This window comes from Vulpes vulpes, chromosome 14, assembly GCF_048418805.1.
Source record: "Vulpes vulpes isolate BD-2025 chromosome 14, VulVul3, whole genome shotgun sequence".
Lineage (NCBI taxonomy): Eukaryota > Metazoa > Chordata > Mammalia > Carnivora > Canidae > Vulpes > Vulpes vulpes.
In genome coordinates this window covers 119,148,486-119,165,726 of record NC_132793.1, presented here as the reverse complement: position 1 = coordinate 119,165,726, position 17,241 = coordinate 119,148,486, and the positions used below count along the sequence as shown (strand labels likewise).

Genomic DNA, 17,241 nt, shown 5'->3' with positions numbered 1-17,241 from the left:
CTGGATGGCCATCATCATTGGACTGTAAAAATAAGGGCAGGAAATTTTCAGGACAAGAAATCAAGGTAGAGCTCATATAGTTCCGTCTGCCTGTTTTAGAAATGGAAATGGAAACCCAGAGAGGTGCAGTCACTTCCCCAGTGTCACACAGCAGCTAGCATCTGGACTCGGCTCCCTGACCAAGCTACTGCTAGCACTTTGGTGTCTTTGTGAGAATTTCAAAAAGTTACCCTCTTGGTGCCTTGGAAGAACGTGCCTTTCTCTCAGGGCACAGGCTTGGCAGCTGGGGCTCAGGCTGGATTTAGCTCCCTTGGGTGCTCCCTTTGCTGGGAGCCCTTATCCAGGGCACAGATTGCAGCTCCTTAAAGCTGCTGCCAGCCTCCGACCTCCTTCTTGCCAGGTGCTCTTCACACTGCATTCAGACTGCCAAAAGAACAGGCCCACAGTGCCTCTCCTAAGTACAGGCTCAGCCTGTGTGGCATGAGAGCCATCGCTCAGCACTTGGATCCATCTTTAGATCAAGCAGTTTATGGCTTATTTTAGAAATCTCAAAATACAAGAGGAAGTTATTCTGGAAAACGGTGGTGCCAGCAAGTGTGTGGACTTGGCAGGGGAGAATGACTAGGATGGGATTTTTTATAAACCACCGACAGGGGAGTCCTGCCTGTGTTTTCTAAGCCACAGACCCCAGACACTATTAATAGTACTTATTAGTTTTGATGGATGCCAGCAGTGTTTCACTCTCAAAATAGAAACTTTAATTTAGAAATCATTGAAAAGAAGAGAGAGGAAAAAAAAAAAAAAAAACCAAGCCCCGTAAAGAGGAGAAGAACTCACATTGGCTCATTGCTGGGCTGTGTCACTTGGGTCAAATATTTAGCCTGTGTCACTTGGCTATGTTCTAAAAATAGCAATGCAAGGACAATTGTGTCATTCCACCATTGGTATGAACCTTCTGGATCTTTCTGCAGGAACTTCCACAGTCTTTCTATCACATTGCCCTGTGTATCAGCTAGCTTTAGCCGTGTAACAAACCACTCCAAAACTGGGACTTAAAACAATAATCATTAATTACCTTGTGACACTATTGGGTGACAATTGCATCTGGGCTCAGTTGAGCAGTTTCTCTACTGATCTCACATGGGCTCACTCAGACATTTGGGCCTCAACTGGGATGGCTGGGGGATGTTCTGCACATGATCCTTCATCCTCTAATGGGCTCTCTGGACCTCTTTGCTTGGTGATAGCATTCTAAGAGGTGAGTGTAAAAGCTGAAAGGCCTAGAGGATTAAGCTTTGAACTTATACATCAGCATTTCAATTACGTCCTGTTGGTCAAGTCAAGTCACAAGAGTATCCCAGATTTGAGGAATGGGGAAAAAGATTCCACCTCTGATGGAAGGAACCTGGAAGAATTTGTGGCCACTTTAATCTAAATTGTGTCTCATCTGGCCACAATTAGTATAGTTCTCTTTCATTCAGAATATTCTCACTCACCCCCCTCAGCCACTCCAAAATGCCATCTGGTTTTGGCATCAGGTTCAGAGTCCAGGATCTCATTATGAGCATCTATGTAGGATCTAGATGAGGTTCCTTGGGTGTGGCTTCTCTTGATCCAAGGAACCTAAGAGATGAGTTGTGTGCCTCCCCACCCCATGCACCCCACATTACGGTGGTGGTGCTTGGACAGGACAACCACAACAAACACTCCCATTTGAAAAGAGAGAAAACTAGTGGTGCACAGTCATAACTTCATAGAAATTCTGGAATCCAGTTGGATACATACTGCTGGGAAGATCTTCTCTGGGAGTAGAGAATAGTTCTTCATTGGGGCCAGTCCTTCTTGGGAGTAGTACCCAAGTTCAAGGCTTGGCAAACCCCAATCTGTGGCCTAATATAGCTCCATTGCCTGTTTCTATGTAGCCTGTCACCCAAGAATGATTTTACATTTTTAAGTTTGTTTTTTTTTTTTAAACAAAACAACCACCAAAAAACAAAGAGTATGTGACAGAAACTACATGTATGTGACCCACAAAGTCTATAAGATTTACTCTCTGGCCCTTTATAGGAAAGCTTCCTGTCCCCTGCCCTAGGCCATTGTTTGCATAGCTCAGGCTCTGTCCTTTGGACTCTTGGTTTGACCCTTGGAGATATAGTTCTCTTTCCATAAAAATGGCCCATGTTTGCAGCAAAGTGCCTTTCTTAGCCCTTTTCCTACCCATAGAAAGTTGGTGGCCAGAGACCCCATTCATTTTGAACAGGCTGTCTCTTTTCATCAAAGAGCGTATGTTTTTTTTTTTTTTTTAAAAAAAAAACATTGTGGGTTTTTTGATGGATCACATTATAGCTCAGTCCACCGGACAAATATTTTTTTGAGATGAGCTTCCCTCTACATTAGGTGGCTGTTGGTGTGTGCCATGTGATGATGCCTTTAAGATTCTTGGAAGCTCTTTTGTCTGCTCAGGGAAGTTTTCTAGGCACCACCTTGAGTTTTTAGGAGGTCTTAACAAAGAGTTCTGGGCACATCATTGATTTAATCTTTACCCCGAGGTCCATTTTTTCCTTTAACTATTTGTAGGTTGGAAGGAATAGAGACGAGAAGCAGCCCTGTGTGTCCACTGAATCCTGCTTGCAAACTGAACCATTCCTTGTCTCTCTGGTCCTATTTGATGTCTACCTTCTGGCACTTCATCATACTTGGCTTAAAGAAACCAACTGGCCTTTAAGCATGTAACTGCGCTCTTCACGGAAATCACTTCAGGCAGATATGCAGATTCTTGGGGGTACATTTTTCTCCATGTTACCCCAAGTGGCAGTTTTTTCCTTTTGTGTTGCTGCTGCCTAATATGAGTGGCCCCTTTCCCACCTTCCACTATCAGTTTGTTGGCGATTTTTCCCTAGCCTCTGGTGTACAGTTTCCACGGGACTGTTCTGACCTCCACCCTCTACACAGTCCCAAGGCCAGTGCCACAAATGTTAGGTTTTGGCCACTATGGCCCCTGACCTCTAGGCATTGATTTCTAGATCAGTTAGCCTTTGTTTTGTGACAAACCACTCCAAAACCCAGTGGTTGAAAATAGCCACTTTTAAAACCACAATGAGATACCACCTCATCCCCATTAGAAGGGCTGTAATTGAAAAAACTGAAAATAAATAGCGTTGACAAGGATGTGGGGAGATGGCAGCCTTGGGGCCCCATTGGGGGGAATGTACACTGGTGTGGCTGCTGTGGGAAACAATATGGAGGGTCTTCAAAAAATTAAAAATAGAGCTACCCTATGATCCAGCAATTCCACTTCTGGGTATTTATCCAGAAGACTTGAAGGCAGGGATTTGAAGAGAGATTTCCATGTTCATAGCAGCGCTAGGCACAACAGCCATAAGGAGGAGGCAACCCAAATGTCCGCTGGTGGGTGAATGGATAAACAAAACGTACATCTCCATGACCTGTCTTCCAGAAGGTTCTCCTGAACCTCTTCACATGGGGCTCCAAGGTGAACATGAAGTCCCAAGGCACAGCTAGAGCCAATATGGCACCACTTCTGCTTCATGCCCTTGCTCAGGGAGAGTCTCCAGACCAGCCAGCGATCAAGGAGTGGAGAAATAGATCTGCCTCTTGGGAGAGATAGAGTCACTGTAAAACTTTTGTGAAACTTTAAAAAATTTTACCATCCTGTTTAATTTGTTCCTAGCTCCCCTCTCTGCATGAAATTACCTTACTTACTTGTTTGCTTATGGCTTATTCCTAGTAGAATGTAGACAGGCATTCTTCCTTCCTTATTCACAGCTGTATCTCTAACTTCTAGAATGATGCTCATGCATAGTAAGTACTTAGTAAATATTTGATGAGTGAGGAAATAAATATTTCATGAAAAAGGGCATCTGAGGTCCAATAAGTTTGGGAAATGCTCTCTGTTTATTCTGTTCTTGAATATTCTTAATGCACATGATCATGTTAAAATCTGTGAGAAGCCCTATGGTAAAAACAAAACAAAACAAAACAAAACAAAAAAACCTGTTCACTGTTGATGAATCCATTTTTCTTCACCAATCTAGATACTAGCATCTCCAGGTTTGATTGCAAACAACAGAATCCCCCTAGAGCTTGGCTTAAGTTTAATGAAGCAGATTTGCCTTAGTGTATCCAAGGATTCCACGCCAGGGAGCCTTGCCCCGTGCTCATCTGTGCTTTTGTCTTTGAGCCAACCCTGTTCTCCCCTCACCCTTGACCTGCATTCTCTGCTTCTGTAGCCACCAGGCTGGAAGTCAGCAGCCTGCCATGTATCTGTACATCTGTTTTGGAGACCAGCCAGTTTCTGGGTGTTAGGTGGACTCTGTCCCTCCTCCTGGCTCAGCTCAACATCTGCCAGGTGCCCAGCCCTGCACTAACCTCTGTGGTCTGGGGTCACCTGGTATGGACATGGCTGCTTCCAAGGGCATGGGGTAGATAGAGTAAGGGGTTTCTGAGAACTGGCGTGTATCATCAATGGGTGGACAGTCCAGTAAGGGCTCAGCACAATCTTTGAGAATTGGTGTTCCATGCCGCTTCCTTGGAGAAAAACTATGATGATGGCATATGTGAATTTGGGAGGTTTGGGGAGTTCCAGAGCTCACTGTGTTTCCAAGGCTCTGTTGCTAGGAGTGGAGTTATCAGGCCAAACATATGAGAACATTTGCTACTCTTGATATGCATTGCTTAATTGGTTTTTTAAGCAGGTGCAAATTGGTATATAGGAGGGACTCATTTTGATGCACTTTGACTAGCACTGGGCAACATATTTTAAAATGTGGTAGAGTCCTGAGGTTTTAATTTGAATTACTTTGATTATAAATAGGAGCAAATATTTTTATCTTTATTAGCCACTTTTTTTTTTCTTAAATTATCTGAAAGTACTGTTTACCTTTGGGGTTTTTGGCTTCTTTGTTTTTATTTTAATATTTTAGCATAAAGCAGGAGCAGAAAAACCACACAAATTAAAAACTGTGGCTTTATGAATTATTACAAGGCTATCCCACTCAGGCAAACAGTAGGACTTTGCCAGATACCCCCCAGTGGAATCGCCATGGGCCCCTCATAACACCCTCCTCCCTCCAAAATAACTGCTGTCTGGTGTTTTCTAAATCAGAGGATCTTTTTTAAAACCTCTGTTAAATTTGTTGCATATATATTTACCGTGTTGGTTGTTTGCTTTCTGTTTTGAGGTTTTAAGAATTACCCTACAGAAGATTTCCACTGATAACAATTCAAATCTGTCATGATTTTTTTGAGACAGCTTTCAAATTTTTTTTTTTTATTTTTCTTTATTTATGATAGTCACACAGAGAGAGAGGGAGAGAGGCAGAGACACAGGCAGAGGGAGAAGCAGGCTCCATGCACCGGGAACCCGACGTGGGATTCGATCCCGGGTCTCCAGGATCGCGCCCTGGGCCAAAGGCAGGCGCCAAACCACTGCGCCACCCAGGGATCCCTGAGACAGCTTTCAATATGAGATGACTTGACTCAGTCCACTCACCCCCAAGATGGAGTTCTAGGGTGTATTTATTAATCTTACCATGTTTGTTAATTCATTATTTCTGTTTTTATTTGTCATTTACTTCTAATTTCTGGTGAATTGTCCTTTTCTTAAAAATTTCTTAGCATGAAAAAAAATTCTTATCATGGGAGCTTACTAGGTCAATATTTGCTTCCCTTTATGTTAAAGAAGTAAGGAAGCATTTAAGGTTATGAACTTATCTCTCACTGTAGTTTTACCTGTTTTCTCACTGATAATTGATCTGTGTGTCTGCATATATGAGGTTTTGTTTTTATATTTAAAAAGGACTTGTCTTTACAAGGAATGCACTACCAAGTAATTGCCTATTTTTATTTAAGTATACTTGATGAATTCAAAACTGATACTTTTAATGTTAATTTCTGAATGTTATTTTTCTCTTTAAATTTTTTTCTGATAATTTGGATGGGGAATTTTTGTGGCTAGGGTTTTCTGCACAAGAAAAGACTTTAGGATTGTCTTCACTATTGTTTTAGTATAAAGTATCAATTCCACTTAATACTTTGCCCTAAATTCGTATTCCTACCCAAACATTTCTGGATTCCATGAGCAAACATTAATGGCACAGCACATATAGTGGGTGTGCAAATTGAAAGAGTGTATAAGACATGGTCCCTGTCCTCAAGCAACTGGAAGGTGTGTTAGGAAGGAATCTCCTACGTCCCCTGCTCCCTCCTGGCCTGTCCACACAGCCCATGAAGTCCTGCCATTTCAACCTTCTTGAATCCCCCACCCCACCTCACCCCTGCAGCTCCTGCCCTTACTCAGAGCCTCAGCACACCTGTCCTGTTGGCCTTCTGCATCCTCTTACCATCTGCCATTTCCCTATGATGCTCTGTAGACCATCCTCCACACTCCTTCCAAAATAGTCTTCCTGAGACGAAAAATTCTGATCATGTCACTCCTTGCTTTAAAAACACATGCTCGGGATCCCTGGGTGGCGCAGTGGTTTAGCGCCTGCCTTTGGCCCAGGGCGCGATCCTGGGGACTGGGGATCGAATCCCACGTCGGGCTCCCGGTGCATGGAGCCTGCTTCTCCCTCTGCCTGTGTCTCTGCCTCTCTCTCTCTCTCTCTCTCTCTGTGTGACTATCATAAATAAATAAATAAAATTTAAAAAAATATTCAAATAAGATTTAAAAAAAAAAACACATGCTCGAGTAGATCGTGGTGATGGTTGCACAACATTTTGAATGCACTAAATGCCACTGAATTGTACACTTCAGAATGGCTATGATGGTGAATTTTGTTATATGTATTTTACCATAATAAAAAAAAGTAGAGGATTAAAAAAAAAAAAAGCACATGGTCCCTTGAATCCAGCCAAGGCACACTTCTAGTACCTTCACACTCTGTCTTTTCGTCTACCTTACCATCCATGTTCACCCTCCTCTTGGTCCAGTTTCCTCCCTCCTCTTCCGCCTCCCCCTCTTCCTCTTCTTCCTCCCTTCTTTTCCTTCAGATCCAGCTTGTTTGACTTCTCTGGAAGCCTCCTTTGACCCCCCTCACCCACAAGCCCAGGCTGGTTTTGATGCCCCCTCTGTGAGTTCTAGTGACACCTATCTTTGTGGTTACCACTCTGTACTATGATCATTGATTTACTGGAAAGGAACGCTTTTTTTTTTCTTAAATGCATTTTTCTGTTTTCTTTTTTTATCTTGAAACAGGTGTCAATTCCTTCCAAGTCTACATGGCATATAAGGATCTCTATCAAATGTCTGATAGCCAGGTAGGTCCTCCTGCACACCTCCTTTCTGGGACAGGAATAGGCCACTCTGTTGCATAAGGCAGCACAGGGCAAAGGAGCTGTCAGAACAGGCGGGAGAGAGCTCTGGGTTCAAGTCCTGGTTCTGACACTAAATTGCTGTGTGACCTATGGTGGTCCCCACCTCTGCTGGGCCTGCATTCCTTTCTGGCTACTAGTGTGAGGTCAAGTCGGTTGCTTGGTGGTTCCCAAACCCATCTCATCCTTAGTAACATCTAAAAAGTTCCTTAAAAAGACAGACGTTTAGGGGTGTCTGGGTGGCTCAATTGGTGAAGCATCTGACTCTTTAGCTCAGGTCATGAAATCATGGTTGTGGGATCAAGTCCCATGTCAGGCTCTGTGTTCTGTTTCAGATTCTTGCTCCCTTTCCCTCTTCCTCCCTCTCTCTCTCTCTCAAATAAGTAAATAAAATAATAATAAAAAAAGACAGACTCCTAGATCCTGTGACAGATGCTCATTGGTAGGGCTCTGTACAGGAAACTGTACTTTTCCAAAATCTCAGCAGTTCATTCTGGAGATATAGCAAATTCAGGCACCAAGTCATTAGCTCTGACCCAGGGGGGAGCCCTGGCTGTCTCTCCAGCTAGTTGAATGGCTGAGGTTACTCCCTCAGTGTGGTCACCTCTGGCTGTGCCAGCTTCAAACAATTGTCATGTGGGCGAGAGGAGCTTGAGAAGGTGATGCTGTAGTGATGTGGGTGTCGGGGTTACTGTCTGCGGGCACCTGGCCTCCTCACACCACTGGGACTCCTGGTTTGTGTTTATTATCACTGCCCTGCCCTCTGCTGGTTAAAATGGTGGGGGCAGTGTGGTGGCAAAGGGCGTGGGTGCTCTAGCCAGACTGGCTGCAATCCTCAACTTGCTGTGCCCCCTGAGGCAGCTTTCCCAACCTCTCTGTGCCTTAGGACTCGTTAGAGCACCTGCCTCCTACAGGGTATCAGAGGACTCAATGAGCTAATACAAGACTCTAGGACAGTGCCAGGCACACATATGGGCATTGATAAGCTGTTATTCCATATCACCTACACTTTGATATCAGTGGGAGACATATCTAGGTCTTGCCTCTCAAAATAAATGCTTGGAGTTACAGAGACTAACTTACGCTAAGATGCCCTGGAGGACTTTGATTTGACACCAAAAGGCTAAAGTTGGTTCAGTCTCATGACAAAGTAGCTCTCTGTCTGTCTAGGGTAATTGAGGTCTTCACCTGTTTCATTCTAACGACCAAAGCCCCAGGGATAGATGGAGTTGAGCCAGGGGGGATCCTGGAAGGTGTTTCCTGCCCCCAAAGCGCCCCCCATCACCACCTGCTGTCCACGTCTAAAAGCACACGTCCCGAGGGTGGGGTGCTGTCTCGCATGCATACAGAACCAGGGTGAAATGCAAGAGGCCCAGGAGAAGGAACGTGGTGGCTTTGGTCCTCACCTCGGGCACCTGTCTGAGTGCAGATCCTCTGCAGATGGGAAGAGGGCACGGGCAGCAGGCAGGGCCTGCGTTGCCTAAATAAGCTGATGGCTGGCAGGGTGTGTATTATCTGAGTGTTAGAGCTATTACAGAACTCCGCCCACAGCACAGGCTGAGCACGCTCAGTTACCCAGTGTCGGCGGAGCTGAAGCCAGCTTCCCAGCACACTGTCCCCAGCGGTAATGCAGGCACTTCAGTGGGGCAGAGCCACCACCAAAGCAAAAGGCACAACGCACACCAAGGCTGAGGGCATTTCGGCCTGGTTCTGCTCTACCCCCAGCCTCCTGCTTTGGGATCCAGAGCGCATCAGGATCAAGGGGAGAGCCTTTCCCAGGCTTACCTGGTTGAGCAGGCATTCCATCGGTATGAACGGAGCAGCCGTGCTGCCTCTGCAGGGGCCGGTGGGCCGGTGACACTATGAGCAGAAGAGCTGTCTTTGCAAATGCTCAGCCTATGATATTTTTACCACTCCCCCCACCCCGTTTCTTCTCCCTCAGCTCTATGAAGCCTTCACCTTCCTGAAGGGTCTGGGAGCTGTGATCTTGGTCCACGCCGAAAATGGAGACTTGATAGCTCAGGTGAGTGGCATGGCTGTCCACCGTTGCCATTCTGGCCCAGTCCCCGGTGCTGTCACTGTGTGATCAGAGGGGTGGGGGCGTCGGTCAGCGAGGTGGCTAGGCCGTGAAGGGTCCAGCCGAGAACTGAATGGCACATCAGACACTCCGAGGGTGAGTCACACTCATACCATCCACGGGGGGCTTTCTGCAGGCCGTGTTGCCTATTGGCTCAGCTTCCTCACGTGTGTGGTAGGGTTGGTGTAACTGCCCTGTGACCCTCTTGGGGCTTGCATGAGGGACAGAAAAGGATTAGATGGAGACGCTTTGCAAACCTGGGGAGGCTGGAGGTGAAGCATCTGGAAGCTGGTATTGCTCATTATCTCATAGGCCTGGGGAGCGGGTATAATGGCCAGAGCCCAGGCCCCTTCGCCTCCCAGCCCTCTGACCTCAGGCAGGGAACTTTACCCTGTGAGGGCTCCTGCTCTTCACCCAGAAGCACCTGCCTCATGAAAATGAAATGATATCATGTATGTGAAATCCAGTGTCTGATACACAGTAGGCTGTAGCCATACAAAATTTTGGTGAGGGAGAGACATGACCCCATTTTGATCAGTCTGGCTGCAGGATGGAGAATTTGATGGGAAAAGAAATAGACTCAGGGTGACCAGCTAGGTTGTGCTCCTGCAATTCTTAGAAGAAATGGAGACGGGAGATAGAGGAGGTGGAAGGAGTGAAGTGTGTGAGGGAAGGAGCACAGTCCACAGGTCTCATTAATTGACTGGATGGAGAAGAAGAGGGGGAGGTCAGGGACGGCCACTTGGCCTCTGGTCCAGGGGTCATGATGTCACAAAGCAAGATCAGGCAAGATACAGGAGAACATTTGGATGCATCTAATTAGAGTAGTGAATACGAGGCATGATGCTATGGACTTTATATAGTGATGTTCACAACTACTCCATGACACAGACATCCCCATTTTATAGATAGGGAAACCGGGGCTCAGATGTGAAAAGTTTGTTCACTATAACATGGGGCACAGAGCCGGGATGAAAGGCCTTTCTGGAGCACAGCAGGGCTGCGCCACGATGGCTAAGCTTGAGCTCTAATGCTTCACTATGAACGTTAGCTACTTGCTTAACTTCTTAGTTGGGATTATACAAGGGTGTGAATGCCAGGAAGTGAGGATCACTGGGGGCCCTCTCAGAGGCTGTCTGCCAGTCTGTCCTCTGACCAGTGATTGGTGTCCCACTCACATGCAGAGCACATCCATCCCCTTCCAGAGTCCTCCAGAGCCATCACAGCCCCAAAGTCTGGAAGTGTCTAAGTCAGATCTAGGTGTATGTAGATGAGGCTCCTTGGGTTCCTACAATCTGGAGGTCTCCGGAGACAAAGAGGCTAGTTATCTGCCTCCCCTCAACATACACTCAACATACAGCATACAGCAATGGGTGGACATTCCTTTTCAAGAGGGGAAACAGAAGGCTTCAGGATTGGCCCAAAGCTGTTCTGAAATCCTGTTGGGTACATGTTGGCAAGTCCCCGATTAGGTCTTGGAGCCTGAGAATAGTTCTGCATGGCTCTTGGCTCCACCTTCTGGACTCTTGGTTCTGTCCACCCACTTCCATCATCCATCCTTTCCGTGAAAGATAGCACATGCTTGTCACCGAACCTGCTTCCTGCCCAGTGGAGTTTGGAGGTCTCACTGCCTCCTTTCATACCATTCAGCCCAGGCTGACAGTGTTTTCCTAAGGTGGTCCTCCCAGCTTTTATTTGCTCCTTGGGAATCCATCAGATAAGAGACACCCACAGATTTCTTCCAGGTAAGCCCACTCACTCCTACCCTGCTCACGCCCTGAGCTCTTGTTAGAGAGGCTCTTGGGGGTTCTCTGTCAGCCTCTCTAAAGGGCCTTTCTGTGACTGATTCACCTTGGAGGCACTAGCCTCTCTTTCCAGTTCTTCACCAATGTTGGGCCACACCCCAGCTTTGTCTCTGGACTACTATCTGCGGCTTATGTCCTAGATTTGATATTTTCTCAGAAGACATTTATTTTAGATTTTTAAAAAAGATTTATTTATTTATTGGAGAGAAAGAGAGAATGAGAGAGAGAGAGAGAGAGAGAGAGAATGAGTGGGTTGGGGAACAGATGGAAAGGGAGAGAGAGACTCTCAAGCAAATTCCATGCTGAGCCTGACACGAGGTTTGATCCCAGGACTGAGATCATGAGCTGAGCCAGTCAAGAGTTGGACGCTCAACGGACTGAGCCACCCATGTGCCCCGTGAAGGCATGTCTTAATTGCATTATCTTTTGCTCTTTGGAGAACCAGATAATTTTCAAGGCCATCATGACCTAGTTCCTTCTTTTTTTTTTTTTTTTTTAAAGTAGACTCCATGCCCAGTGTGGAGCCCAGTGTGGGGCTTGAACTCATGACCCTGAGATCAAGACTCAAACTGACATCAAGAATTGGACGTTTAACCTACTGAGTTACCAGGCACCCCTGTCCTGATTCCTTTTTAATATCCCTTGCTTCCATTACTCTTCCTCTCACATTTTATTCCAAGCAGCAGCAAGGAACCAGCCAGAACCCCCAACAGCTCACTGGGCTGTCCTCCTGGCTCAGTAGGCCCGTTTCTGCTCCCACATCACTGCAGAGGGCAGCGCCGCTGAGCCTTCTGCTCTGACACAGCAAGCTCCAGCTTCAGTAACATCCTAGCTCCCTTTTGAGCTCTTACTGCCAAGCTGCTCAAAGTCCGACTTTCTACTGACAGTTCATTCCAGGCTACTTTGGGGACTGTTTTCTCCAACACACACCTTGAAATTCTTCCAGTCTCCATTCACTGCCTGGCCCCAGGGCCACTCCCACAGCTCCAGGTGGTTGTTATGGTAACACCTACTTCTGGGTACCACCATCTACATTGGTTCTCTGTATAACAACGTACCCCAAAACTTAACATCTGAAAGCAATAACCATTTATTATCTTATGGTTCCATGAGTCTGGAGTCCAGATGTGGCTTAGTGGGGTCTATTACAGGCTGCAGTGAAGATGTCAGGCAGGACTTCCAGTCCCACTCAAGTGCTGGTCCTCAGGATTCAGTTCTTTGCAAGCTCTCAGACTGATAGCCTCTGCTCTTGGTGGCTAACCATTACCCAACAGTTTGCTTGGTTCCTTGTCGTGTGGGCAGCTCCAGTGGGGCAACTGGCTTCCTTCCAAGTGAGCAAGTGGGAGAACAAGGGGAGGATGAGCAAGGTGGAGGTGAGAGTCCTTTGTGACCTCCTCTCGATAGTGATACCATCTCTTTAGTCCATGTTCTGTTCATCAGAACCAAGGTGCTAGATCCAGCCCACCTGCAAGGGGTCACACAGGGTATGGGAGCCAGGAAGTGGGCCCGTTGGGGGCCTCTTAGAAATCACCCACCATATGCATCTGTTTTGCCTAGTTTTGAACTTCATAAAAATGGAACAATATGGTATTTGTTCTTTCATGTCTGGCTTCTTTTGCTCAAAACAGGGTCTGTGAGATTCCTCCCTGTTGACCACAAAACAACAATTTTTTTCTTTTTTCATCCCTGTAGAATTCCAGTGCAGGAATACATCATAGTGTATTCTCTAATTGATGGATATTGGGATAGTTTCAACTTTGGGACTATTAGTATAAAAAGCTTCTGTGAGGGACACCTAGGTGGCTCAGCGATTGAGCATCTGCCTTTGGCGAAGGACGTGATCCTAGGGTTCTGGGATCGAGTCCAACATCGGGCTCTTTGCGTGCAGCCTGCTTCTCTCTCTGCCTGTGTCTCTGCCTCTCTTTCTCTCTCTCTCTCTGTCTCTCATGAATAAATAACTAAAATCTTAAAAAAAAAAAACTTTTGTGAACATTCTTGTTCAGTCTTTTGTTAAACCTGTGTTGGCATTGTGTGTGTCTACCCAGGAGTGGAATTGCTGGCTGGCGGGTACACGTATATTCAACTTCGGTTGTAACTGCTAAACCATTCTCTAGAATGAACCAACCCTACATGCCCATGAGCAGCGTGTGAGACGTCCAGCCAGGAGCCCCCAGCTCCTGGGCTCTACATCAGGGTGTCTCAGCATTCCTTACTGCCCACGTAGGATTTAGCTTTCTCAGCTCCAATAAATCTGTTACCTTTTGCTCATCTGCTTTCCAGTTTCCAAAATTTTGTTCTTACTGTCTTCTCTGCATTCTTGTGGCTTTTGCAGACCTTTCCTGTCATTTCTGTGGAGTTTTCAGAAGGGAGCAAAAAGAACGCATGTGCTCAGTCCGCCATCCCTAACTGGAAACCCGGCTCCAGTCTTTTCTGTGATCTGTGCATTTCTCCATGATAGCATCTTGTGTCCTTCCTCCCTCCTCCCTTCTTTGTTTCCTGCCTTGTTTCCAACAGAAATAGTAACAGACGGTTAAACAATCTTGCAGAGGGATCTCTCTCCATATTGTGAAGTCATGGTGTAAACAGTGTGCAGAAATGCTCTGTAAACAGCATCTTCTGTAGCTGAAATCCAGCCCAGCTCTTAGACCTTGATGTTGCTTCCAGTTTACATTCTTACAATTCACTCAAACTTAATAACCAGAGGTGCAGTTGAAATCATGTGGGTTTTTTTTTCATGGCTGATAGGGCTGGGGGCTCATGTTGGAGATGTGCCCAAGAACGCTACAGAAACTGCACCAGTGACAATTAGCACAGCTGACATCTGGGCAATATAAAAAAATTTTTTTGAGAAATTATAGTATTCCTTTGGCAAGGAAAGCATGAAGCAAGTGGGTTTGAATCTGGGGCATTAGCACAGGGAACAATTTCCAGGCTATATGACAAGCTTGAGGGAGAGGCTTCCTGCTAGAATGACAGGCGCCAGGAAGAGGGGTAATGAGAGCCCGCTGCCGGTTAGCAAGCTCTGCTGTACACAGGTCCTGTGCGGGCATCTTACACATGCGCCCTCAATGCCTCATTGTAGAAGCTGTAACATGCAGGCACTCTTGTCCCCAGCATGAAGAAGAGGAGGCTGAGGCTAGAGAGTGTAACCAACCTGCCCAAAGTCCCAGAGATGGCCAGTTCTGTGGCTGGACTCCAGTTTAGGAATTTTGATTTCAACATTCTTGCAATACCCAAACACTACCTTTCTTCCCCCAGGAGAGGCCTGCAGCAGATTCAGAGACTGGCAAGGCAGTAGGTGGTCTTTAGAGCTCATCTCTTTCCGCCCCCACCTGTCACTGGTGTTGGGGCACCGAATAGAGAGCAGGTGTAGGTGTAGATATCCAGAGTTGCAAGGGCGGAATGGGGCAGGTGTAGTGGAGGAGTCGAGAAGCGCTGGATCACCCCGCAGCCCAAGTTGGACTCCTGCAGACCACTCACCCTCCTGGGACTCAGCTGCCCATCTGCCTAACCAGGGGGCTGGAAGACTGGCCTCTCCCGGCTGACATTCTACAGTCTCTGACTCAGCGCTCTTGTCTTACAGGAACAGAAGCGGATCTTGGAGATGGGCATCACGGGTCCTGAGGGCCATGCTCTGAGCAGACCTGAGGAGGTAACAGAGCCTCCCCTGGGGTGTGACTGACCTCTCTGAAGGCCCCCCAGATGCTGTTCCAGCTGGAACAGCCGGGCCAGAGCCCTCGTCTCCTTCCCCATTCCCCTGACATGAACATCCCAGCACACATGGCCTTTCCTGGGGTCTGCCCTCTTGACTTGGGAGCCCTGGGGCCTGGGGATCAATCAGAGAAGCCAGGGAAAGGCTTATCCCAGGGCCCAGGAGCTTCACCTCAAGGCCCCACAAACAGTTCAGTGTCATAACTGGATAGAAGGATCCTCACCAAGGACCTTGTATATTTGGTGATGGGAAAATGAAGCTGTATGGTCAAGACTTAGAACTGACAAAGCAACTTCCCCTGCAAGTTGCCCACTGTGTTCTAAGACCAGAGCATGGATGAATATCCCTGGGAGTGATGGGCAGAGAGTGTGCCTGTGTGTGTCTGTGTGTCTTCTGTGGGTCTGGCCTTGTGCTGGATGCTGAGGACACAACACATGAGTTGATAGACTCTTTACCCTGATCTGGTGCATTGCTCTGCATGGGAGCTCCACGACCCCTGAGGGGTGTTCCTGGTCCCTTGTGAGATCAGGACAGACCTGAGACAGCGTTTACAAACCCTTCTAGCACGTGGACATTGCCCTGTCTCCAGGCGTGTGACCAGTGTGTCCACCTGGGAGGGGTGGGGACCCCCTTGGCTGCCCTCAGACTCAGTGCCAGTCCCCAGCAGTGGGACCATCACCAGACTGGAAATTAAAAACAAAGCAATACAAAACATGTATCTGCTCCTTTTGTTTGAGAAGCACAGGTCTAGAGGGAGCAGAGACCAAGCCAAACAGCAAGCGGTTTCTCGTGGCTGTTGAATGCACGAAGGAACGTATGTTGGACACATGCGTTCACTTACCACATGTGTTCACTTACCTCAGGCATTTATAAGTAATGGGCGATTTAAAAAAATTTTTTTTTTTTTAATTTATGATAGTCATACAGAGAGAGAGAGGCAGAGACACAGGCAGAGGGAGAAGCAGGCTCCATGCACCGGGAGCCTGACATGGGATTCGATCCGGGGTCTCCAGGATTGCGCCCTGGGCCAAAGGCAGGCGCCAAACCGCTGCGCCACCCAGAGATCCCAGTAATGGGGGATTTTATGGGCCTTTTGATGCTTTATCCTGCCTGGCCTGTCCCCTTCTAATAGAACATGCAGCATACTCCCAAGCAAGCATAATATAACTGCCTTCCAGCCCTCTAACCAGATTAATATTTTTTTTAGAAATTAATATTTTTTAGAAATTAATATTTTTCTCCTTTGATGCAATAGATTTGCCTCTGGCCATACTTAATTAAAGAAAACTGAAGGACCTTGATTTAGGGAGAGCCCTGGGGACCTCGGGGGGTGGTACTGCCTCTGCCCCTGCCTTCTGTGACCCATGTATTGCTGTGTCCCCAGCTAGAGGCTGAGGCCGTGTTTCGGGCCATCACCATCGCTGGCCGGATCAACTGCCCGGTGTACATCACGAAGGTGATGAGCAAGAGCGCAGCGGATATTATCACCCTGGCCAGGAAGAAAGGTAGGCAGCCCAGCGCCTGGGCTTCCTTTGGGGCAGCTGGGCCATAAGGAAGGGAATTATCTGTTGTCCAGCAGGGTCAAGTTCACTGGTGGGGTCCCTGCCCAGGGCAGAGACACCCTGCTGGACACTAGCATTCTGAGCTCCATAGGTGAATTATCCCACCTTGTGGGATCAGATGAGACCATGTATTTTATTTTATTATTTATTTTATTTCTTTTTATTTTATTTTAATTAATTTACTGAGACAGAATCTTAAGCAGGCTCCACACCCAGCATGGAGCCTGATGCAGGGCTTGATCTAAAGACCCAGATATGACCTGAGCCGAAATCAAGAGTTGGATGCTCAATCAACTAAGCCACCCACATACCCCTGAGACCATGTATTTTAAAGAGCTCTGCATTGTTCCAGTTCTGTTCTGGGTGTCACTTCAAGTCAGTGATGGGGCTGGGCTGTGTCAGCTCTGGGATCCTTCCCACGCTTTTTCTGGTCCCCTCTGGGTACTTATTTCATCCTGGGTCCCTTGTCCAGGGCTCCATGGTTGGTGCCTGCATCCAGGGCCAACTGTGGGGTCTGCACAGTCTTGGCTGTGTGTTGGGAAGGAAGAAGGTTTTTGAGAGCCAGAGGGTCTGGGCACAGCCCCGTGCTGGACATCAGGTGAGTGTGGGCCAGGAAGCCAGCCATCCAGCTCAAAGATGGATGCAATACTTAACCGCTTGAGCGTCTGCTGCTTTGTCTCTGAATGGACCTCATGGGCTCATAGCTGTAAAGTCCTTGGGGAAACCCCAGGGCTCCGTGAGTGTTGGCTGATA

The 17,241-nt window shown here is 47.2% G+C and overlaps 1 protein-coding gene across 3 annotated transcripts in view; it reads left to right on the top strand.

Annotated features, from left to right (window-relative positions):
- Positions 1–17,241, top strand: part of CRMP1 (collapsin response mediator protein 1) — a 72,758-nt gene that overhangs the window by 40,393 nt on the left and 15,124 nt on the right. For all 3 annotated transcript variants that reach the window (XM_025998163.2, XM_072737803.1, XM_025998154.2), the window contains exons 5-8: positions 7,217–7,278; positions 9,275–9,355; positions 14,798–14,866; positions 16,311–16,431. In XM_025998163.2, coding sequence (XP_025853948.2) covers positions 7,217–7,278; positions 9,275–9,355; positions 14,798–14,866; positions 16,311–16,431 — 333 coding nt within the window. The remainder of the gene's footprint in view (positions 1–7,216; positions 7,279–9,274; positions 9,356–14,797; positions 14,867–16,310; positions 16,432–17,241) is intronic.